At 42.9% G+C, this 25,068-nt stretch overlaps 4 protein-coding genes across 10 annotated transcripts in view; all 4 read right to left on the bottom strand.

The window, feature by feature from the left end:
- The window catches only part of RB195_014475 (uncharacterized protein), a gene marked incomplete at both ends in the record, with an annotated part of 28,312 nt that extends 25,480 nt beyond the window's left edge, over positions 1 to 2,832 (bottom strand). For both annotated transcript variants that reach the window (XM_064204769.1, XM_013451426.2), the window contains 6 exons: positions 29 to 144; positions 218 to 364; positions 428 to 538; positions 737 to 844; positions 914 to 1,015; positions 2,755 to 2,832. In XM_064204769.1, the coding sequence (XP_064060648.1) occupies positions 29 to 144; positions 218 to 364; positions 428 to 538; positions 737 to 844; positions 914 to 1,015; positions 2,755 to 2,832 (662 nt within the window). The remainder of the gene's footprint in view (positions 1 to 28; positions 145 to 217; positions 365 to 427; positions 539 to 736; positions 845 to 913; positions 1,016 to 2,754) is intronic.
- A 401-nt stretch (positions 2,833 to 3,233) lies between these two features.
- RB195_014474 (uncharacterized protein) lies at positions 3,234 to 15,064 on the bottom strand (the record flags this gene model as incomplete). Of its 4 annotated transcripts, XM_064204764.1 has the most annotated exons (8): positions 3,234 to 3,395; positions 3,958 to 4,058; positions 8,448 to 8,549; positions 8,601 to 8,783; positions 10,772 to 10,861; positions 10,917 to 11,055; positions 14,068 to 14,218; positions 14,317 to 14,537. In XM_064204764.1, 8 exons carry the CDS (start codon positions 14,535 to 14,537, stop codon positions 3,234 to 3,236), a joined length of 1,149 nt encoding a protein of 382 aa, XP_064060646.1. The 4 variants fall into 4 exon arrangements, with proteins under 4 accessions (XP_064060646.1, XP_064060647.1, XP_064060644.1 ...); XM_064204766.1 differs by lacking the exons at positions 14,068 to 14,218; positions 14,317 to 14,537 and adding an exon at positions 11,495 to 11,500; XM_064204765.1 differs by lacking the exons at positions 3,234 to 3,395; positions 3,958 to 4,058; positions 8,448 to 8,549; ... (1 more) ...; positions 10,772 to 10,861; positions 10,917 to 11,055 and adding exons at positions 14,626 to 14,827; positions 14,891 to 15,064 and having other exon boundaries at positions 13,927 to 14,218; positions 14,356 to 14,566.
- A 304-nt stretch (positions 15,065 to 15,368) lies between these two features.
- Positions 15,369 to 16,485, bottom strand: RB195_014473 (uncharacterized protein; the record flags this gene model as incomplete). Of its 3 annotated transcripts, none has more annotated exons than XM_064204761.1 (3): positions 15,369 to 15,651; positions 15,718 to 15,856; positions 16,173 to 16,485. In XM_064204761.1, 3 exons carry the CDS (start codon positions 16,483 to 16,485, stop codon positions 15,369 to 15,371), a joined length of 735 nt encoding a protein of 244 aa, XP_064060641.1. The 3 variants fall into 3 exon arrangements, with proteins under 3 accessions (XP_064060641.1, XP_064060642.1, XP_064060643.1); XM_064204760.1 differs by having other exon boundaries at positions 16,293 to 16,485; XM_064204762.1 differs by lacking the exon at positions 16,173 to 16,485 and adding an exon at positions 15,909 to 15,978.
- Positions 16,486 to 16,518: 33 nt separating this feature from the next.
- RB195_014472 (uncharacterized protein) lies at positions 16,519 to 16,812 on the bottom strand (the record flags this gene model as incomplete). Its single annotated transcript, XM_064204759.1, has 1 exon — positions 16,519 to 16,812. The coding sequence occupies one exon, from the start codon at positions 16,810 to 16,812 to the stop codon at positions 16,519 to 16,521; it is 294 nt and encodes a 97-aa protein (XP_064060640.1).
- Positions 16,813 to 25,068: the final 8,256 nt, after the last annotated feature.

Here is a 25,068-nt window from a genome sequence, read left to right as displayed (position 1 = left end):
AACAAGTCCACAGAAGAAAGACTCTCACCTTTCCACAGAAAACTGTTTAATGTCTTGTAAACTAAGCTCCACTTGTAGACGAGTACCTTTGAGTAAACGCATTCGAACGCCAGCTGGTTGTTTCATATCAGAAAACGTGAAATTCTTAAGGATCAAATGTGAAACCTCTCCCAGATATATCGGAGAAAATAAATAAAAAATAAATACTGCCTCATACTTCGATATCTGTAAACGAAACAGAAGACCCGATTTCCTGTACTACGGGAGCCACCGGTCTCTTGGCAATTCTCATAGGTTCAATGCATCCCATTACAGTGCGATTCTTCAGCTTTACACTTTTATTAGCATCTAACTTCAGATGGTGCTGCACAATGAAAAAAAAGAAATGAAACGTCTTCCCAATGTTGAGAGAAATTTTACTAATTACCTTTTCTTGGATTGCATCACAAATGACGATGCAAAAGAAATGACGAAAAAAGTTCGCTGCGGGCGGCGCTAACCGTTTCTCGTAGAACACGCTATTCACCAACACGTCAATCTAAGAATGTGAAGTAAAATAGAAAAAAGAGAGGCGGCAAGGATTCACAGCAACCTTTCGTCAAATAACGAACAAATGAAGTAAAGATTAGTTGGAGTAATACAACTTGAATAGACAAGATTTTCTACTACAATGAGCCGTTGATGCTTTCATTCCGTACTTCAGTAATTACGAAATGTATGGCCCATTTAACAATACCTTGGGCTGATTTCTGTTTTTGCTGTCAACAACACTGTCGAGTTCGCCAATACTAACAGGTATACGGTAGCTGATGTCACCTCTGTCTATCCGCTCTGCCAATTGATCCTGCTTATCAAAGTTTGGAAAACAAAACGCAGCACAAGCAGTTTCTTAAGGTTTACTTGAATAACGTACTTCATCAATATCATCAGTTGGTGGCGGTAGTTGTTCACAGTGACAAACATTGAGGAAACATCTGTGCTCATCTGTTTCAGCATACACCTGTTTCATATCAACCTGAACTGCTGAAATAAGCTACACCTGAATAACATTCCAAGCTGCATGAAATGTTATTTAAAAAAAGGCCGATTAATGAAATTTATGATTTATGAAAGAGTTGCTAGAAAATGTTGAGACCACGGTGAATCGATCGTTTTCAAGCACTGCAAGGAACTTTTTGGATTTTCCAGAAGAACACTAGAGAAGAGAAACAAAGTTGTGGCGTTATCCCGACTTTGTTAGAAGAACCGCGCACAAACTCGTTCAAAAAACAATTTGGTTAGAGTTGCATTGTGAAGCAAAATGTGTGGGGAGCTGACACTCTTTTGATCTTTGCCAGAATCGTTCCAATGAATAAATAGGTGGTTCAGTGAATGTTTATTGCCACAACTAGATGACCACTCGTGAACAATGAAGGCGAAGTATATATGAAACACACCAAGCAACAGCTAGCATAAGCGAGCCACGCCCATAACCTACTTGAGTTGCAGTGAGTTATCATCTACCATTGATGGTCACGATAAGTGACCATCATCATCGCTAGATGATAATGATTACACTGGGACGGTACGCGAGTTTCCCAGTTTTTTTTCTCACGTATCCTTAAATTCCTTAAAAATTCCTTAATTCCTTAAAAATTCTCTTTCGGCACGAACTGGAAATAAAGATGTTATGTAAGTGGGTGACTAGAGACATAGGGTTTTATCACCCTAATTGAACAGACCGAAACGGTGTTCAGTAGAATGTGTTCATTATACAATAGCCAGAGAATGTGAGCGAAGTAATGAGTGGCCAGAGCGTTGTCTGCCGCACTCTTGGACGGTACAAGCCGTTATGTCACGAAAATAACCATAACAGCGAACGGTACCTTATACCACGCCCCTTATCTATCATCGGTGTCGTTCATAGATGTCACCCAATAAATTTTCTTTGCAGGTATTACAGGGAAGATGCAATCAAGTGCTAACTTGAAAAAAACCACACACCACAATTTTATTTTAACCAATCGAGGTTGGACCTATGTTAGCACCATTTATCGCTCAGTCCGATTGAAGCTAGCGATGGTCCTCCCTCTATGCTGACCTCTTGCAGCAAACCTAACCCGAGCCCTGCTGCTCACGCAATTCATGTTACTTAAAACCGACTATATTGTCTATTAGTTTTGCGGATACGTCTCAATCTAACCATTTCTAGGAAAAGAACTTTGGATGAGCTAGAAGAAAGAGGAACTACTGTAAATTGTTGCGAACATAACTCCGATTTCAAGAGAAAGAGTACAAAAGGCGTTGACCAATGTTTCACTCAATTCAGTATCTTGTGTCCATATTACCTACACCTATTTTATTTCCTTATTCGTAGATAATTCCTTCCATGAATTCCCAAAAAAAGTTCGATTTTTTTTTAATTTTGGCAACAATTTACATCCAGTCGTAGCTGCAGTTTGAAAAGTCACTAATTTGCATCGATATCCCCAAAAATTATACACATTTGTCGAAGTCTGGAAGTTGATCCGTTTTTTCTGCCATTAACCCCTGTGCGCGAACAAATGTATTCTCGAGTCAGAAAAAATTTGAATGATGCGAATTAGCTAATGTAATCAAAATTGATTTCCCAACATTGAATAGCAGTATACCTCCAAAGCAAATTTTCTCAAATACAAAAAAAAAAACTGAAGAACTGATGAAAAGCTTAAATATGTTACTGAATCAGAGTTATCTAGCAACTATATTTGAAACAAAAATAGCTAATCGAACAACCTCAGTAAATTTCAACACATATCCAGGTGTTGGAGTGACAGTCCAAGCTTCTTGTTCCTTCTCTACTTTCAGATTCATATCTTGAGAAACACAATTTTTCAGCTCTAAAGCATGACGTCAGTTGTCTTAGATTGCGGGAATTTGCTTAGCTGAAGTATTTGAGGATTATTTCACTTATGATTAATGTTGCAAAAGCCAAAGTTATTACTTTATAAATGATTTATCATATCATTCTTCACGTTGAGAAAGAATTTGCAACTAAACAACAAATAGTTGAACAAGGCAATAGATCATACCCACAAACAAAAGAAGAGAAACAAAACATTAATTTTAAACATATAAATAAAATATATTAACACAGCTCCATCTTCATGAGGTTCCCAGTTCAAAACGATTAGACCGAGAATAAATGTTATGTCAGTTGAACCGTATCACATCATAATTGACGACGACCACGGAAACTATCACGTTCGTAAGAATTAGAAAATAGCAAGCAACGCAAAGACAGAATAGAGCAAAACACACGGATATGCTACGAGGAGACGTTGATGATGCATGCTAAGTGCTATCACGAAGAGTTTTGATGAAGATGAACTGCACCACGTCACAGCTAGAGCCGAGACTGAGTAAACAAAGAAACCCTTAATAAAGTAAAGATTTGGATATGACAAGTTGTTACGACAAAATGTATGAAAACAAAAGATATAAAAACGCAAGGCAGGTAATACAAAATTCAAGCCTATTAAAAGGATAAAGTAACTGACGTATCAATCCACTTAGGATGCGCCAACGCGTTTTACTAGAATTCGTAATCGTTGGGGTTTTGGAACGCGTGTTGGCCTATACAATGAATTGCGGGGGCCAGCCGATGATCAAGTCAGTGTTTTTATCCTCCCACACAAGTCTGGTACCAATTTATCCCCGGAGGGATAAAATGTTTGGTTGGCACAAGGTCGGTTTCGAACCCTCCACCTTGTGGCTACAACGTACCTCTAACCGAGTGCATATCTTTTGAGTTGAAATCACTAGCAATACAAAATTCTAGTCTATTGACGTTTGACATATAAAAGGAAGAAATATAAAGTGAAAATAAATGGAAAAGATTATTTTCCTTTGCCCAAAAGAAACATATTCCTTCCTTTCAGCTTTTCCTTTTAGCGGTTCCTTTCAATACAAACGCTAACTATATAAAAGGTCACTTACTTTAAACGAAAAAACAGCAGTAATCATGCTGAGAAGTGCCATTGGGAGTAAGCAGTAACCTAATACGGAGGCAGTGCAAACGAATGAGATCGATTTGTCACCTGAAATCGAACACGATATAAGATTAGAAAATAATAATAAAGCAACCAGGGAATGTAATGCGAGTTACATATCGTTTGAGTTGAAATATGGGGATAGTGTGCTGGAAATTCACAGTAATTGGAATTACTGAAACTGGACGGACAGTTTCGGGTTGGTTTGCTATCGTGGCGTTAAGTTGTAGCCAGCACGTACAAGTCACTCGATTTTACAGGAGTTTTTGCATTATCCATTATTCGATACCAGTCTGAATGTCCGGCTAAAGCCGGACTCCAGACTTTCGGTGATTTTAGCTTCGCTCCACTTCACTGATCAATGAAAGTTAATAGTAGTGGTGTTTCCTGTAAAATTAGATTTGCGTTTTTTGAACAACGCTTTCCTTCTCTTCTTTATATCACAAATTAAAGCGAAAGATTACGGATTTTTCCTTCTAAACGCAATTCCATTCAACATTTGGAGATACCATCAGCTAAAAACACTCCTTCGATGCCAGAATAATATAGATACAATTTGAAAGCATTACTCGAAGTATGGGTATTCCCCTTGATTTCTCCCAATAGTTATCACAGAATGATGCTTTAACATAAAATGACGCGAAAGACATCATCCTACTGATAAAGATAACGTTCCACGTCAGATCACATAAACATCTTGCTTCTATTTAAGCAACCGTTTGCATGCGTGTTTCCACTTTCTGAGGACGGCATGCCACAAACTTGAGGCAAAAGAAGAAGGAAGTAGGCACGAGGAGTAGTCATAAAGGTGAACAGCAAAGCGCGAAGTGGTTACGGCTATGAAACGGCTGCAACCATTTATCTTTTGCGTCAAGCACAATAAATTATTGTGCACCAATGACCGGGTCCACCGATGCTGTTGGACTCGTCCCACCTCCCCCTCCCCCCCCCCTCCCCTCTCTATAGATATCTGGCGCCGGTGGACCCGCCGTACTCTCTTCTATAGGTATCTGGCGCCGGTGGACCCGCTGCACCCTATTCTACAGGTATCTGGCGTCGGCGCGCCAGTGCGACGCCGGTGGACCCGCCGTACTCTCTTCTATAGGTATCTGGCGCCGGTGGACCCGATGCACCCTATTCTACAGGTATCTGGCGCCGGTGGACCCGCTGCACCCTATTCTACAGGTATCTGGCGCCGGCGCGCCAGTGCGACGCCGGTGGACCCGCCGTACTCTCTTCTATAGGTATCTGGCGCCGGTGGACCCGCTGCACCCTATTCTACAGGTATCTGGCGCCGGTGGACCCGCTGCACCCTATTCTACAGGTATCTGGCGCCGGCGCGCCAGTGCGACGCCGGTGGACCCGCCGTACTCTCTTCTATAGGTATCTGGCGCCGGTGGACCCGCTGCACCCTATTCTACAGGTATCTGGCGCCGGTGGACCCGCTGCACCCTATTCTACAGGTATCTGGCGCCGGCGCGCCAGTGCGACGCCGGTGGACCCGCCGTACTCTCTTCTATAGGTATCTGGCGCCGGTGGACCCGCTGCACCCTATTCTACAGGTATCTGGCGCCGCTGGACCAACCTGACGCCAGTGGACCCGTCTCATCCCCTTCTATAAGTGTCTGACGCCAGTGGACCCGCTGCACCCTATTCTACAGGTATCTGGCGCCGGCGCGCCAGTGCGACGCCGGTGGACCCGCCGTACTCTCTTCTGTAGGTATCTGGCGCCGGTGGACCCATCGCACCCCATTTTATAGCTTTCTAGCGTCGAGGCACCAACTCGACGCCGGTCGCACCCCCTTTTCTGAATTTCGTGACTCACACACACACACACACACACACACACACACACACACACACACACACACACACACACACACACACACACACACACACACACACACACACACACACACACACACACACACACACACACACACACACACACACACACACACACACACACACACACACACACACACACACACACACACACACACACACACACACACACACACACACACACACACACACACACACACACACACACACACACACACACACACACACACACACACACACACACACACACACACACACACACACACACACACACAAACACACACACACACACACACACACACACACACACACACACACACACACACACACACACACACACACACCCGCACACACATCACACCACACACACACACACACACACACACACACACACACACACACACACACACATTTTATCACACACACACACACACACACACACACACACACACACACACACACACACACACACACACACACACATCACACACACACACACACACACACACACACACACACACACACACACACACACACACACACACACACACACACACACACACACACACACACACACACACACACACACACACACACACACACACACACACACACACACACACACACACACACACACACACACACACACACACACACACACACACACACACACACACACACACACACACACACACACACACACACACACGTGACAGAATAAACCCATTATTATATACATGATCATGATAACATATATAATATATATATATATATATATATATCATGATCATGACCATGATCATGATAGTATTGAAAACAAGATATAATTATTGTAGAAGCAGGTATAATTGTGTGTAACAATCGTATTAGAAATTGACCAGAATATGAATATTCAAATTTTATAGCTAGTCTATTAATCAATTAACAGCAAGAGCATATGTGATGACTAGACGAAAATTTGTAGTAGTAGTAAGAACAGTGCATTTACACATTCTGATAAAGTTTGCAGTTGTCAGTGTTGAAACCCTCTTCAATTGACTGAAAGCACCTACATTTTAGACACTATTCAGCTAATAATTTTTGGCAGCATTTTTCGATGGGAGGGGGTGTAGCGCAATCGTTAAAAGTTTTCGTTGTCTGCACGATCGATTTCAATCCGCTCTAGTAATCACCAAACCTTTCATCCCTCTGGAATCGATAAATTGGTACCAGACTTGTCTGTGAGGATGAAAACACTGACTTGACACATCGGCTAGCCCCCACAAATGATTCTCTAGGCCAGTTACGCACAACGGGGTGAGCCGGGGCATTCTCGGTAAGAGCGCGCCCTTACCAGAAAACTTCCCAGACCTCTTTTTTGTTCGCGTTTTTGGGTTTTCACTTCTTTCTGCGTATTGATGCAGGACCAAGATTGTTTAATCTTAGTGAAGTCCTTTTCAATTAGTTTTGTCTATTTTTTCTCCTAGGCTGCCTCTTCTCCTTCTCAAGATCTTAGTTTGTATGAATTCAGTTTCTGTCCTATTTTTTGTGTATTGTGCACAAATCACTTCTTTTGTATTCGTAGTACTAAGAAAACCAAGGACTTAGCAGGGAACTAATTTCTGCTCCACTTTTTCTGCAATTAAGCGGCTTCCAGTGGGGCAGGAGTTTGCTGAGATTGAGTAGTCCTATTTACGTATTATTACAAGAAAAGAAAAACCATAAAAAGCAAACAGGGAAATAGTTCGGGCATTTTTTTGCATAGTATAAGGAGAGGGCGTAAAATCTCCTTCGCCATCGTCTTCATCGAAGACGCGTCAGTATTTCACAACCCATTTTAAGTCGACTGCAGTTTGAACAGGAATAGTTGTGGCCTAGTAGAAAACTATAATAACTACGACTTGCGCCTTCAAGCAATTTATAGTGCAACAGTGGGTATTTCAGATTTAGCTTACAATTCCCTACTAGATCATTGCATCTCAAAAGCAAGAAACAAATTTGAAGAGGGATAATATCAGTGGATTTCGAAGCACGGTAGCAAATCTTTTGTGTTGTTTGAAGAAAGAAAACCATGACGTTGGGAGACAACCGATTAGCATTGCGAGAATATGCAAATATTTTAAATGAAAATAAACTTATATATGAGATTACATTTCTGCTTCTACTTGCTCAATTCATTCACCTTGATGTAAATCAACTTGGGAAAAGGGAAAAAATCTCTACAGTTGCCACTTTTATATTCCTGGAACCGTGGAAAGATCTAGACATAGTGAGTGCTAAAGTAATACATACAGTACAGTAATACGCTGAGAAATCGAAATCTATGATCCTTTCCCAAGTTATTTCTTAGTCTTTTCAATAGCCAACCTCGCCCTTTGCATAGCAGTTGCATGTAGGCTTCGCCAAAAAATGACTGTTTTGTTGCTAGGGATGAAGACAACATTACGATAAATTGAAAGTCGGTTAGTTGGTTTCAACGGATTTTTTTCTAAGTGAAAAGAACTTTTTGACTGGAGCAACACAACATTCAAGAAAAATCTCAAACATCAGAGATTTTGCACAATTCAAGAAAAAACTGGAAACTTGCAAAATAAAACCTTGAAACGTACATACCGGCCATCAAATTCATAAGTGCGAACATTCCAACGCATCCGAGACCTCCAATACCGTAAATGTAGCCAAACGTCATTTTACCATGAAGCAACAATGCGAAGCCTATAGAACAACTCGTATTAAGGTTCTAATTAATCTTAAATAAATTCTTACCAAAGAGTAAACAAAACACAAGAGGTCCTGCAAGGTCCTGATCTTCGATCACCTCAGCAGACGCGCTGCCTACAGGATTTAAAACAGCAAATGTTTTCTCTTTTATATGAGAGAAGTTAATTCCAAGCTCTTCAAGTAAAGGCGGTTCATTCTCGTAGTCTTCTCCATCGCCAGAGGGTGATCCTAAAATCTGAAATATCACAAGAAACTACAAAAACAATTCTAGAAATGGAGGAAGACAGTGGTAGTTTTAACTATTAAGTGCTATGCTTTGGTTACGAAAAAAATTTTCCAGCAAATAAAATGAGGTTGTCATTTGAAGAAAGTGAAAGGCAGAGGTTAGAGATCTGATCAGTAGAAGAAAGTAGTCGCAGAAAATTTGTTCGCGAAGGTTATGGCAGTGAGTTGGACGACTCAAGAGTGATTTTCACAAATTTAAAATGAAGAAAATAAGCAGAAAATACATAGGTTGAAACAAATATAATATAAACACAACTTTCATTAAAATACAAAAACATTAGAAAAAAAAGAGGGCAGGTATGGGGCAGTCGGTTAGAGGTCCGTTGTAGGTACACGGTCGAGGGTTCGAAACCGACCTTGTGCAAACAGCCTTTCATCCCTTCGGGGTCGATATATTGGTACCAAACTTGTCTAGGAGGATAAAAACACTGATTCGATCATCGGCTAGCCCCCGCAAGTCATTGTATAGGTCAACAACGCGTTCCAAAACCTCATCGATTACGAATTCCAGTAAAACGCGTTGGCGCATCCCATGTGGATTGATTCGTCAGTGACTTTATCCTTTTTGACTTTTATTAAAAAAAAAAGTACAGTCAACGGCGCACAAAGCTGAATTTTCTCCTGAGACCTAGTATTATTCCCTGTAAACAATACACGTTCAAAAACAAACAGTATTTGCTTTTAACGCTTATCATCATCCAAACACCTGTTTGAGGGCTTTTTTTCTGAACAGAAAGTTAATCTTCTTAAATAGAGCGTAGCATATAGTAGTGTCAAAACAGCATGAAGCACGGCCCAGCTGCTAGCTAAATGGTTGCGCTCGAAGATGTGCGGTAGAGCGCAGCGGTTAGGTGACTGAGGACCCTGGTACCACCGTTCATTGTTGCAGTTCGCGATGGTCCCTCCTCGACTCCAACTGCTATCTGCACCGCGCGGTTGAAATAATCGTCCTCGTTTGGATCTATCTACGAATAGGTGAGGTTAGGGATTTCTCTAATTATATAGAAAAATGGCATGAGAAACGGCCCTGTCGCACCGAATCCTCTTGAGAGACAACTAACTGAGGGCTTGCGAGAGCGGACCATAATCTCGACTTCGTGGTATGCCTTTAAATTTCATAAATAATGCTTAGGAATACTGCCGTTTTTGCACCGACGCATTACCTTTGCATTAATGAGCATATATCTGCATCTGTTATGAAATACCAGACCTTTAACATAGTTTGGAATATAGTGACTTACTTGACCTAAATTGCGAGCTGATATTATAGGCTAACGCGACTTGTTCATATCTATGCCGAAGAGATCGTCCTTGAACATATAGTAAGGTCGAAACCACATAAACCGCGGTACAGTTGCTTAAACAGCTGCGCTCAAAGCGTTGAAGCGCAGCGGTTATGACCAAAGGAAGACCCCTTCGACCATTCTTCGCAGCAGTTCGCGATGGTCCCTCCTCAATTTCAACCGCTTTCTTCACCGTGCCGCTTCGAGCGCAGCCGCACCGTGCTTCAAGTCGTTCTGATCCTACCATATTTGAGCCTGTAAGACCCAAACATCCGTATACGTATTTTCCTTTGAATGCAGTCTAGCATCACCACTGTCGACAGCATGATGCGTCGAATTGCGGATAGGTAGATTCCCAGCTTGGCGATGAGATACGTTTCCCAAGTCGTTTCTCAAGACGATTACGGGGAAGTGCGATCACGCTTGTGACCTACACTCCAAACTCTATATGGTCCACGAGAGTGCCCAACACTGCCAACTTCGCAGTATCCTGGTTTTAGTAGAACTTCAGAATCAGTTTCTTAACTTGAAGGGACAAAATGGATGGGCTTTGAAAATCGCGATCTTGACTTTGATCTGCACCCAGAGATAAGCATCGTTGGGAACACGCTATTCTTAACTATAGAATAGCTGGACATGAGCACTCACCAACCACTCCAGAATTTGGAATAAACATTTGGCCACCGTAATAATTCTGAGATTGCGAGTAGTGGCTTTGGTGCTGATAATAGGATTGATCTGAAAAGTCGTACATAACAATATAGAATATAGCGAAAAAAAAACAATAATTTACCATTGGTATAATGTTGATTCGGCGCTTGTTGCTGGGAGTAGTCAAATTGCCCCCAACTCATACCTGCCTGGGAGGCTCCTTGACCTTGCCATGGGTCTTGTTGACCTTCGTCCATCCAAAGATTGGACATAGTGTAACCCTCAAAAATGTGAAATATCTTAACATTGCAAGAACGAGAAAAAACATCAGTAGGGGCAAGGAGTATATCTGACTTAGTAGATGAACTCAAAATTAAAGATGCTCAAGACACTTGTAAGCTAAAGCTTGAAGGACCTTGAAGAATGACGAATAATAAGCTGCATAAATTGCTAGAGTTTAACGAACTCATGAAATCTAAATGTATTCGTAAAGCGGCGCAAAATGGTGTGCTTTTGCGGATCAGAAGCTACAAGAAAGGAGTTGAAGCAGTGAAGGCATCTGAAACGTACGAATTTTTGTTAGGACGGTTTAATGCATAGAAGGAGCGGAAAAAGTAAAGAAGCCTTTGCTGTTGAATGAAAAAAAAAAACAAACGAAGCCAAAAAGCACTTTAAAAGAACGAAAACGAACAAAAACACGAAACAAAGCAAACCACTCACAATCATCTCTGCAAAAGCGGAAAAGGTTTGCTTGGGATATCAAAAACTTTTTACATGCACTGCTAATTTTATATATATATACATACATACATATATATAATGACGAGCAAAAATATGCTAGAAAAAGTGTGATCCAAACCCAACGGCATGAAAAGTAGAACGTGGAAGACATTGATCTAGTTTTGCGGACCGAACACGCCATTCTCCGCGATGTGCGCGGGTCCTATAGCTCCTACCTACTTCGTCTTTGGTTTATTTGCCTCCTCGTACTAAGTCCGATCAAACTAGTAGGAGTTGTGGAGTTAAGAAGTCTCCGTGATAACAGTGTCGGTTGTCAGCTTTCACTGAAATAGAAGTTACTAAGCGTCACTGTGCAGTGGATTGGAATTCGTTTTTGTACAATTGACGACTACGCGCAAGACGGCGAAGGTTGGGGCCAAGATCGAGCGTGGTGATGGGTCACGAATCTACTCCCTCTCTTTTATCCTTTTCTTGTCCTTCTTTTCCTCCAACGATCCCGCGGCGATTCTCAGTTGCTGCCAATTGAATATGTTGGAAGTTTTATGTGTTTCGAAACAGAAAACTCGGGAATTAGCCGAGGAGTAATGGCAAATGTGGAAATCTGTAGCTGACAGCTGACAGAAGCGAAGAAAAACCTAGTAGCAGAAGAAGCAAATTTGCTAAAATGGTTTTGAAATATTGCCGTTGAAATATTTTACTTTTATTCTATTCTATTTTTATTCTTAAATCTAATGACGAAAGAAAACCGAAAAATCAACATTTTATTTCTACAATATGGCAATGGGAAGGCGCAGGTTCGACACCCATTGAGTCAAGTTTTGCAAAAGAGACTTCTAAAAAACGAAAAATTTAATTATACGTAGTGTTCAGCAGTTTGAAAGTGGATTTCATGGAAATTAATGACCAAAACAAAAGCTCAGATTTTGGGTACATTTTTTTAGAGAAGAAAGTTTGCCCTACAAAACGGACATATCGCTGTTTTTTTTCTCCCTCCTAGTCTTTTTGGAACTTAGATAGGACAGAAGTTAGAATTTTTTGACTTCTTCTGAATTTCTCACATATAAATTTTGAGTGAACCAGACCGCCCGGAAAGGAGAAATTTTGCACATGGGGTTTTCTCAGTCTCTCTTAATCATCTTGACTCCCGTTGGTCTTGGAACTGGTCGAGCGGTCGCCAAGAATTCTTCCATTTGTCCTGATCGCGTGCCAATGTCGCCCAGTGGTTCCTCCTTTCGCGTGGGTCACGAAAAGCATTATAATTTTCTTTGAAGGGCTTCGTGAAGAAATCTGACCATTGGGTCAGCAGTCTTCCTCTAGCGCGCTTAATATCGCGGGGAATCCAGCCGCTCAGGGCTATGGTCCAACAGATGTCGTTAAAGCGCATCGCGTGTCCAGCTCATCTTATATTATTTTCCTTGACAAACACGGCGGCGTCTCTAACCTTCGATCGCTGATGTAGGAGACAACTTCGAATCCCATCTCTCAATTGTATGAAGGGGGACAATCCTAGCATCACTCTCTCACTAGTTCGTTCAACGAGGCTCACCCCGTTTTCTTCCTGCTCGGGAAATGCCTAGATTTCCGAAACATAGGTCAAAGCAGGACGCCTGCAATCACGTTTTTCCTGGCGGTACCTTACCTGGCTTTACTCCGGAATCAGGAAACTCTTTTCCATTACTGTGACATGGGTACATTTTAAAACCCATGAGCAGGTTGCAAGGATCTAGTCCCAGATGTGTGGGGGAGAACGATTGTCCTCCCAGACTGGACAAGTGGAGCTTATTTGTGGGAGGCGACTCCAAACGGCGAGGCCTCTCTTGCACCTTCCAGTCACTTGATTGCAGGCTTTTGGCCGGAACGCCGTGCGGGACACAAGGATGTCATGAGTCAATTCTGGCTTAACAGAAACAGGGAGTCCATCTCTTGAATCAGTCCGCGTCTTTGGGCAGGCACAAGGTCGCTTTTTGTCCGCGACTACCCCCTTGTCCGTCACCTGGAGACGCGCCACGTAGTCTCGCGACTAACCTGTTGTTATCTCTCTAATGAGGGAGATCCGTGGCTCAGTCTCTCTATCCGAGTGTATGGGTGATTTTTTAAAACGCCGTTCCGTTTTTCTGGGATGGAAAAATTGACAAAATCTCGTTTTTCGCTCGCTCGGTGAAAAGTGTCTCTAAAAGTCTAAAGTCTCTAAGTCTTCTCTAAAAAAAAACTACCTGAAATGTTTCTCTCGGTCCTCTTAGCAAAAAGTTATTTGTGAGCTTCCATACCTAACAATGTGCACAGAATCTGAGCTTTTTGGTCATTAAAATGTATTAATTCCACTTTCAAACTGATAAAAACAACATAATTGAGTTCTTCATCTTCTAGAAGGAGCTTCAAGTTCCTATCTCTTTTGCTAAAATTTGCTGATGTTATTGCCTGACGCGATTACCCGCATCTTCGCCGAGGTGTGTCGTCCTTGAACACAGCTCTGCCCAACCTTCTCGATCTTCTGCGAGAGCTTGCACAGAATCAATCCAGTCGTCGCTATTCCATATTCCGCGAAACCTTACGTCCCGCCTGAACTGCCTATCCACGCCGAGTGTCCTCAGGTCCTCTTTCACCACCCCAGACCAGAACTTCTGTTTTCGGCCAGGTGGCTTCTTCCAGCTCGAACCCGACAAACCCCTCAGAATTCCTTGAACAAGAGGATCTGCCGGTTTCCTTAATATATGACCAAATAAGCGAAGGCGATTTGCTTAAGCCACTTTCGATGGCGGTGCAAAATGTTGATACCTTTCACGTGTCATCCTCCGGTATACCTTATCAATTTCTGCTTGAAGATCTTCATTGAGGCATACCGTAGGCCAAAAGTAGCCAAAGTAGTTGGCCGTCTAAGTAGCTTTCGTTCCGTGCAATCAAGCTTCTCCATCACCGTAGATGGTGCTGCCCAAGTCTCCGATCCGACATCATGATGGGGCGAATTGCGGATAGGTAGACTCGCATCTTGACTTCGTTGGTGATGGGGGTCGACCACAGGCATTTCGTTAAGGACTTGATTGCAGAAATGGCCTTAGCGCATCTTTGCTTAACATCTCTCTCGCAACTGCCGTTGTTCTTTAGCGACCAACCCAGATAACAGAACTCATCGACGAGTTCTATCGGTTGTGCGCCCACCCTGATTCCCGTTCGAAGTCTCGAAGAGAACCACATCTGCTTACATTTATCAGCGCATAGACGTAGTCTATAGGCTGCAGCCGGCTTCGATACAAGGTTGACAACATGTTGAAGTTTCGTTCTGCTTTCCGCGAATATAACAACATCGTCAGCGTACTCGAGATCGGTCAAGGGGTGTCCTCATAGTGCTAGAATGATATTGGCAGGACGCTTATCTACTGTTCTTCGCATAATGTCGTCGATGGTGAAATTGAACAAGAAGGGTCCTGCCACTACCACTTGTCTTACTCCAGTTACCACCTCAAACGGTGTTGTACATCCGGCTGGTGTTCGAACTGCAGCTGTTGTTCGCTGATTCATGTCATCAAGCAGGCGAACGAACTGGTACTCCATTGGCGTGGAGCGCGTTGAGAAGACGGCCTCGGTGAAGAGAGAGGAACGTGGCTTCAAAGTCCAGAAACGCTAATTGCGTTGGCTTCGAATACCGCTTCCAGATTTCGATCACTCTCTTGGCGATGAACACCTGGTCTATCGCAGATCGGTCAGGACGAAAGCCACCCTGCTCGTCACGCGTTGTTTCTTCGCGATGTTTAACGGTCCAGGATAATGCGCTCTAATACCTTGTACATAACACGCAGCAAAGAGATTCCTCGATAATCTCTCGGGTCCGTGACGGATAACTTCTTGTAGAGAGGAATTATGATGGCGTGTCTACACGAATGTCAGGTATCCTTTCGTCTATCCATATTGAGCAGATGATCTTTGTCGTCTCACGAATCCCAGACAGAGGAAGATATTTCAGCATTTCTGAGCTAATCCCGTCGTCTCCACCAGATTTCCCATTTTCTTTTTTTTGAATACAGACTAGAACCTCCGACTCGGTCGGTGGCTCCTCGTTAACCGCATATGTCGGCCTATGAACGTCCTCGAATTCAGGAGCTGACGGTGCTTGCTGGTTCAGCAAGGTCTTCAAGTGTCCCCTTTAAATTCGACGGGTTGCTTCACCGACAGCTGCTCCGCTGGCAGTGTTGAGGACATGAGAACACCTTTTAATTTTGCCGCTGTACTGTTTTAGTAAAGCGTAGGCTTTCCGCAGGTTCTTGTCTTCCAACGCCTTTTCAAATTCCATCGCTCTTGACGTCCACTTGTTATCGCGGTCTTGTTGCAGTTGACGACGCAGCTTCCCTATAAGACACTTTTCCTGGTTGAAGTCACCACTGCTGCGCGCGACGCGTACAGAATCGTACGTGGATTTTGTTTCCGCAGATGCAAAGGCAATAGAACCGGGAGCGTTTCCCTTGCAGCATCCTGGATGCACTTTGTGAAGGAATCCGCATCGCTAAGCTTCTTCCTGGTCCATACTCTAACATGAATAGACGAACGTTGGCAGAATTTCGTTCTGCATTCTTCGTCTCTCAGGCCTGCTATGTCGATTTGCGTTGAAGAGGAACTCCTCGATTTCTCTTTTGGAACCGTATCTTGAAGCTGAAAAGAGCTGGACGGTGGTCAAAGTCGAACGCGACGTCCCAAACAGCTCTAGATTTTCGGATATCGGACTGAGGAATGTTCCTCGCCAGAACGTAGTTGAGGTGAAGCTTAAGAGTCCTCATCTTCCGCTTACGCTGCTCTTCAGACGTTAGAAGGGTTGACACCCGGCACGTGAGCTGATGGCGTCGATGATTCCTCTTAAACGTAAAAGCGAGGATGAGGCCCGTCTGTTCGCACAAGTCGACCAGACGGTCACCGTTGTCCGACGTGCGCTCCGCTGCATAATACCATTTTCCTAGCACATCGGATTGCTGTTCGAGTCCCATCTTTGCATTTGCGTCGATTCCGACAATGACCACCTACTGGCTTGGTATTTTAGACATCAACGCATTGAGTTCATTATAGAAGGCGTCCTTACTGTTGTCCTCAGCGGTTTCCGTAGGTGCGTGAGCACTTACGATCCAGAGTTTACGTCCTTTGCGATCCCGCAGTCGTAGAAAGGCGCAGAGACTTCTAGACGAAGTTGATCCAAATTCCTCCACCAGGTTCTTGTAATCGTTCCTCCCAGCTGTCGCGCAGCCTACTTTGTTCTCATCAGCATCGCAGCAGTATATGATGTAATTTTCGATGCTGATGACGGGCCGATCTCTCATGCGTGTTTCCTGCAGTGCAGCAAAAGGCATACAGAGATATAGCAGAAGTCTGGATAGAGCAGCTTGTTGGAGTTCACTCGATAGTGTCTTGCAGTTCAGCGTAACGAAAGGAATGGTTGTCGCCAAGGGGTTATATAGCTCGTACGTTCCCAATGCTTACTCTCGAACGCCTGATTGCTTTTAGTTAAAGCAGGGCCACCACGTGCAGGTAGTAATCAGACTCGTATAAGCGGCCCCAATATTAGTTATTGTAATATTTTATAGTGTATATAATTATCTAATTATCTAATACTTCTCAAATCTCTACAATTTGGAAACATTATTCAAAGTATGAGTTTCCTCCATTCTCAACTATTAGCAAAGAGTGAGGTGCTAACATGAAATGGCGTGAATATCACTATCGTAGTGATAAAAATGACGTTCTACGTCAGATCGCGTAAACTGTTGGCTACTATGCATTGTATTTGATCAGCCGTTCGCACGTGTGTTTCCTTTTTTTGGAGAAAGGATGATAGCAGCATCAGCAGGCATGATGGGAAATAGATATGCGAAGGGACATAGAAACCCGTTGTACTACCTTGGGGCTTCCGCGCCCCCATTCGACGCGGTGGAACCCGTCTCTCCCCACTCTCAAGCTTTCTGGCATCGGCGCACCATTCCGACTCCGTGGGACCCATCTCACCCAGTTTTACCGCGTTGAGGATCCAGCGCACCAAACCGACGCCATGGTATCCGTCTCCCTCTCTTTTTGGAGTTTCTGGACTTTTTGGAGAATTTCTTGTCTGACACATACCCATACACAGACGCACACACGTGACACAATAAGTTTGTTATTGTATGGCATGCTAGTTTACAAATTTGGAAGTATACATTCACATAAAATTTTATTTATCCTCACTAACATATGAGAAAAACTAATTTGCCTTACCAAATCCAGCATCAATGTCCGTATAGCTTTGGGCAAACATGGTGAAAAGGTAGAGTGCTCGCCTATCAGGTGCACAGTGATGGTTCAGCACCTCACCGGTGTAGAGTTTTGCATCATGATGGAGAGTTTTCGTGACATACAGACGAACAAACAAACAAACAAACACGGACTAAGCGCGTTATTGTATAGCATGACGTGTAGTTGGGTCAAAGCGGCGCTGTGGAACGTAGCGGTTGGGATCGTGTAAGGATTCTCGTTACCGCCACCTATTTCCCCAGTTCGCTATTGTCATATTCGATTCCAACCGCTGCCTCCACCGCACCGCTTCGGGCGCAACCGCTTACGCAAGTATCCGTGCTTCATGTCGTTTTGACCCGACTATAATATTTTGTCTAGGTTTTCGTTTTATCCTCCATACTCTACTGCCCACTGCACTCTCCCTTACATTTCATCCCACTATAGTCAGTCCCAAGTTCAGCCTTCTTTGAATCTTGTCATCGTAGAGTTTGATTGTGTACTACTTTTTGAGCGGAACCAAGGTTGTTATTGATCTTTATTCTGGCTAACGTTTCGGCGTCGTCGCCTTCTTCAGAGTCTGGAAAAATCAAAGACACGTGTAATCTGCTCTCTCAAACGCCTCGTCATCCCACAAAATATGATTTAGCAAACAGATTATTCGAAGGCAACCTCAGAAAAGCAGACCACCATAGCGCTCACCTTGATAGCCACAAAATCGTGATGTTAACGGACCACCGGTTATTAGAGTTGCGCCGCTAGTAGTAACTAGTGCTCCCGCTTCTGACACTGTAGGTCAAAACCTGCAAAGGTCTTGATATGGCGCCTGCTCGTTGGACACAGCGATGCATTCTTCTTTACGATTCATGATTGGACTTTTGGCCGTGATATAAAACGCTTCCAATGTTTTTCGCTCCAGAATGTCTGATTCGCGTGCTAGAATCGTGACAGCTATCTTGAAAGGGTTGTTGTCATGACACTGTCTGCGAGGAGCACCTAAAGGGGATGACGTTTTTGATGTTACGAGTCCGTCTAGGTGCTACTTGACGCGAGTACATAGTGGTCTTCTTGTTTCGCCAATGTACTCACCCCCACATAACTGACATGTGATTAGATAGATAACCCCCGATGCCACGCAATCACCCTGCCTCCCATTCGAACAAACGATGCAGTTACGTGTCTCACAAAGTCTGTCATAAGCACGATTGCGGACTAGCTGTTGCTTTAGGTTTGCAGGTAGTATGTCCACTACTCTGACTGAGTCTTGCAGACCCGCCTGTCGTAAGCTTGCTCGCACTGCACTGCTCATGCCATCCGAAATGAAAGGAAAGCAGAAGGGGATGTTTGTTGTTTTTTCTATCATGTGGTACCGCAGCGCAGTTGCATGGCTCCGATTTGAATGAGAAACCTTTGCTGAGTACCAATTGGACTGAACAATGTGGTTAGGCATGTTTACGGAGGCAATGCACCTTTGTGCCTCAGATGAAACCGTTGCAGCTGTCTTAAACGTATTTGAAGAAGACGACGACGCCGAAACGTTAGCCAGAATAAAGATCAATAACAATCTTGGTTCCGGTATAGTCAGTTCAAACCGACCGTAGCACTGGTGCAATTGGGCAGAGGGCCGCTCCAGTTGAAGAGGGACCTTTGCTTGATTGCAATAAGAGTGAGTGAGGTTTTCACCTCGTGTAGGGCCTCATGGCCCTGCGATCATCAACTCCGATCGCAGCCGGTTACAAAAGTGCACAATGCTTGTGGTCTTTTTGATACTGGTCAAAATGCTACTGGCTGTGGCGCTTCCAACCTCAGTCTATTCCTCGACTTGTAACACAGTCCTTAGCTGCACCGTGGTTGTGGGAATGTAGTCTCATATGAGCGAGATAGGCTAACATTAAAGGCATCACCCCAGGAATCTGAGGTGGTGCAGATTTCAGGTGGAGTATTCGTATACGGGATGGGAGACTACGGGGAGGAGGGTGATTCCGTCCATTTATTCCTAATTGCCGTAAAAAACAGCCCGGAAGATACGGTTTCATTTGTTTTGGCGCACCATTTTGTACAAGAGGTTCGATTGGAGCGCGCCAGTCTTGTGCGGCGCCGCATTTTCCGAGCCGTTTTTTACGGCAATTAGGAAGAAATGGACGGAATCACCCCCCTCTCCGTAGTCTCCCATCCCGTATACGAATACTCCACCTGAAATCTGCACCACCTCAGATTCGTGGGGTGATGCCTTTAAATGCTGCACGTGCTTACAAAGTGCCGCAGAAGGTTCGTGTGCGGCGGCAGTGTGAACTCGCCCTATTCGCGTAGTTCCCCGCAGGGGGTTCGCATTTGCTGCTCAGTGTTTTTGCTCCTCTGTACTTCATCACATTGTGTTGCTAAGTACTAAGCCAGTACTCTAAGCCACTCCCCTTGTAAAGATCGCCCTGTGCGTCCACGTGCACGGGTGCTGCCCGTGGGATAGCGGGTACTCGAATCGCTGGCTTTCTCCAGTTACTCCGCGTATCTAACAGCTTATAGATCCTTAGCCTTTTCGTAGCTGGTTTGTCGATGGCAGCTCATCAGAAATTGACGTAGTATGGAGTCCTGATGAAAAACATAGAGCTCGGGGTGTAGGTTACGAATATGAGCGTGGACCCCTTCGATTTCGTTCAATTACTCAAAAAAGTCGTTGGAAATGGCGCTCGTTCCTCGTTGGAAGGTAGGAACGCGCCGCAACCACGAGCAGTCGGTCGACAATCGATAAGTTTGCTCAGCAGCAGTTCTAACGTATTTCGTAGAAACAGGCGCCAAAGTTTTCACCTTCACGGCTAAAAGAAAAGCTTCTCTGGCGTGAAAGAGTTGTACCAATATGTTTTGTGCAGACACTCTCGGGATCTCAACCAGTATCGATCCACGTGGTTCGGTGGTAGATTTATTGACCAGCGAGAAGACGACCGCACGTTGCCGACGTAGAGAGATATTATTTGAGGAATTAAGAGCTACAAGAGCTTTTTTCTAAGTCACGGGAAGTGCGGCACAGCGGCATCTTGAACTCTCACGATGTTTCCATGAGTTTTGAAACGGTTTGTGCGTGGTCAATCGTGCTGAACCCTTTTCGAAACTCTGATAGTACGCACGGGTTTTCTTACTCTAGTGTCTTTTCGGTCCTGTTCGGGATCACCTTTTCAAAGGGTTTTGAAGGGTTTGCAGATGATAGACAATAAGCAAATTGGACATATTTGCTTATTTCAAGTGTATATGTAATGACACGATCATATTGGCCCTTCATTACATAGGACCCTTGCGTTCTTACAGACAATGAGTGCAAAGCTCTGCCAGAGTGTTGATAAGCACTGTTGGTTTCCTCAGATTTTCGGTCTTGATTCTGTTAAGACCATTAGAAGTATGATTCTTCGATTCTTCACCGATGTGGTGGCATGTCGGAAATCGGGAGAAGGACCTCTGGGATGACATACGCATCTTCCCTCGGGTGCTGAGACATGGCTGTCAAAGAGATCTATATAGAGAAGTTGTGTATGACCTTCCTCATCCTCTTTTTCGATACTGTTCTTGTTCCATCGCGGTTCTAGTAGAAGTCATATAGTGAATGCTCTTGCCAGCCTCTCTTGCTTTAGAAAATACTGCCTTGCGAATCGAAGCACCTCTAGGGTTCTTCTATTGTCAATATTGGTGTAGAAATTATCAATAATGGTTTTGCAGACCAGATGGTCTTCTCTGTAGAATTTTTCTAGGTGGTATATGGACAAGTTTGACCTCTTCTTCTTAGTAGCATGGTAGTGGAGTAGTGGAGCGTAAGCAACGAATATAGTCAGAGCTGATGCTGGTCTTAGTAGTTCGAAAGAATAGATTTCCGTTGTCCTATAAGTTGACGAGAACACCGACTCCAGCAATTCCACTACGGTTTACGGGCACATTTCTAGGAACAGTCGTTTGCAGTCTCATAAACAGCATTCAGTGGTTGATATCTCGTCTCAATCATTCCGTTGGTGCTCAATTTCTCTGGTTTGCATCTTTGGTTCGACTGTCGCCTCTAATGTTAGCATGCCTAATTCGTACAAATAAATCATCGTCGCAGTCATTATCCTTTTCGACAACGTAGATAACTTCTTTAACCTAAGCAACACAAGCGCCACTTATATAGCCTTGCGACTGACCGGTTGTAGTTTGTAGAAGGTCAGCAACTGCAAATTACACAGATCATTATGAAACCACGAGATTTGAGGATATTCTTCGGTATGTGTGAACTGACTTTACAGAACAACTCCTGTGGTAGCAATTAATGGGCATAATTCTACTTTGAAATTCCAGTTTAAAAAAAAACCGCATTGAAAAGAGGAAGGGAACAATGAATCGAAAATAACATGGAATAATAACAATAATAAGATGATAAATGTAAAATTGAGTGGGCAGGCATGAGATTTTCAAGGCTTTCGAGGTAGACTACAGAAGCGGGAAGACTACCATTCTTTACATAAGATAGTGAATATGTTCTGCAACAAATTGCTTGTCCCGCAATCATTGTTCTCCATTGTTATGGAATTGGAATTTAGAGCCACATTCATCAGACTGGAAAGGTATTCATAATTTATTGAAACAATCTGCGATTTTTCACCCTAGAATTGGTTTCGTATTCATCATATGCATGCGCGAATGAGAAATAAACGCTGTTTCAAGTAAGTAGATTTTTTTGTTTCAAAATCTTGGTGCATTTTTGTCGGTGACATTGTCGAAAGATCGTAGGTCACGCTATTAAGTCTGCATGCAGCACATCTGGAAATATCATAGATGCTGGCCGCTTGTTACGACTGACGAGAAGCTTTCTTTTCGGAACAAATAGCATAGAAAATGTTTCGACTTTTTTTTTTCGAATTGTATATGTAGTTTGTTGAACCTCATTCCATTGCTACCTATTAGAAGAAAGTGCTCTGAAATTTTGCAACCAATGATGCTGTTGTTTTTTTCTGACATGCATGAATGTTGTGTTTGAATGTTGCATACGTGTTCAAGTAGAATTTTCTTATCACCAATTCCCCAAAAGTTATAGTAGAAAAGGTAGCAAAAGTGCAAACAGTACGAAGGAACTTTAATGAACGTTTACTGCGGGCAAAAGGGAGAACTAGAAATATCAATTTTTTTCTGTTATATTCAAAAGGAATAATCCTTATGATCTGAAGTGCGGATTTCTCGGATAGACTGTCGTTCAGTGTCATTATTTTCGCTCCAAGTGGAGTATTTACGTCGCTTGGTGTTTTCGAGGTGGTCTTGCGCATTACTGAGATTCGTATCGAAGTGTTTAGGTTTACATGCTGCACCGGTCCATTATCCACCCTTGTTTTTTTTGTATTCTATGCCTTCGTTTTGTTTCGTTTTTGTTGGTTGGTTTGCTGTTTTTTTTAAGTTCTAAACAGTTGAAAACAGCACATTTGTATGATAAAGCTTGATCAGTCCTCTATTTGCTCTTTATTCAGCTCGAAAGGTTATTTCTGTTGCGAACATTCTGAGCATGGTTGTAGAAGCTTATATGTGCGTATGAATTAGTTGTCTAGGACTGCTGTCGCAGGGAGAGACTCCCTTCAAGTGTATTGGTGATCCAGTAGTCGTCCCTTCTTCACAAAGTGTTGTCAAGTGAGAAGGCTTAATACATGGTAATGAAGTAAGCAAAGATGAATCAACAACAACAAGAACTTGCAGCCGTAAATCCTATATATATATATATATATATATATATATATATATATATATATATATATATATATATATATATATGCAGCTGCAAATGTTTGAACACTTTAGTGCAATTTCCTTTGCATTACACCGCAAGATGTATGTAACGATCCAATTGTTAGGATGTTAGCTACACAAAGTGCTATCATGATTAATTCTTGTGTTATTATTATCATTATCATAAAGTTCGTTGTTTAATACATTCGCTAATTATTCGCACTTAGGCCCGCGTCCACGAGTCTGTTTGCTGCCTGCTCGCGGTGGTTCTGCTTATACTAGGTGCAATCAAGCTGAGCACGTACTAGCTATATAAATTGCACAGGTATATAGCAGAGTTTATCCGCTGCTCACACTTCAAATTTAACTGTCACCAAGAAGCCGCTTTCCCAGTTGTAAACAAGCTATCGCTTCGTTTTCAGTCCATTTTACCTTTCGTTCTGGAATGAATTGTCGAGTTATTTCTAAATAATAACACTTGTATTACAAATAATGCCCCTTCACTCATAATTTGGTTTTTTTCGTCGTAGTATTTGGAATTTCCACTTCCTGATGGCTACATAAACGTCATACTCATTCAATATGCACTAAAGCTACATATTCGATCTTTAGTGAGTCAATTTGAATAGGAACAAAGTAGTATAGGATAATAGTTGGATACATCAAAACAACGAAGAGTTCCAACTAAACGCATCTTAGCTAGAAGGGAAAGTCAGCTTTATGTTATTATTTATGTATTATTATTTATGTATTGTGGATTTCTTTATTTATGTATTGTGGATTTCTATGCAGTACCATTAGAATTTCAGCTCTATTCGCTGGTGACGCACACGTAATCGCAACAATTGACGTTTTTAAGCTAACAAAAACTTTCGCGGCTAGAATAGGTTCCATTGTTCTAGAAGCGTATTTTGTGTGAACGTCTCGAAATCATTTGGAGAAAGGTTGTGAACATTGAATCGTTGGTTTTAGTTGTAGCTCTGCTCGTGTTTATATCTATATGCATCTATATATATATATATATTCCCGAGTTCTCCATACACTTCGCTTCTAATTTTTGAAGGTTCACTTCTCGAGACCAGTAATTGGCTGCGTTAAACATTGATCGGCGGTTGGTCTCGGGGCAGTATGTACATTGCTTTGCCTTATGGTGGAAGATGGATTGCTAAATAAGGGCTTCCAGAGAGTTTACGGCTAGCCTTACGAAGGAACCAATACAGAACCTGGAAATTTCCTTCAGCGTAAAACATGACAATATCCAGTTTTGGGATTTTCAAGGCATAGGTTTTTGGAGTCGAGTCGAAGGAGTGGCTCTCTTCAAAGACTATACTTGGGATCATCGCTGAAATTTTTCAGACGAGGCTCTATTTGGCTAGATCAGTGGGTGTTACGAAAACCTACTGTCACAAAATATCATAAATTTATTGGGAAAAGAAAGGCCTTATACAATCATCATTCTAGCTATTGCATCATAACTTGCATATGAGTGCAGCTGAGTGCAATTTGTTTCTTCAGTTGTTCTTTATAATCTTCAACTTCAGTTTGAAACCCGTTTTTTAACAACTTATTTAACATCAATTAGTGTTGAC

Source organism: Necator americanus, chromosome V (assembly GCF_031761385.1).
Source record: "Necator americanus strain Aroian chromosome V, whole genome shotgun sequence".
NCBI lineage: Eukaryota > Metazoa > Nematoda > Chromadorea > Rhabditida > Ancylostomatidae > Necator > Necator americanus.
The sequence above is the reverse complement of the archived record's forward strand: the minus strand, read 5'-3'. Positions and strand labels throughout refer to the sequence as shown.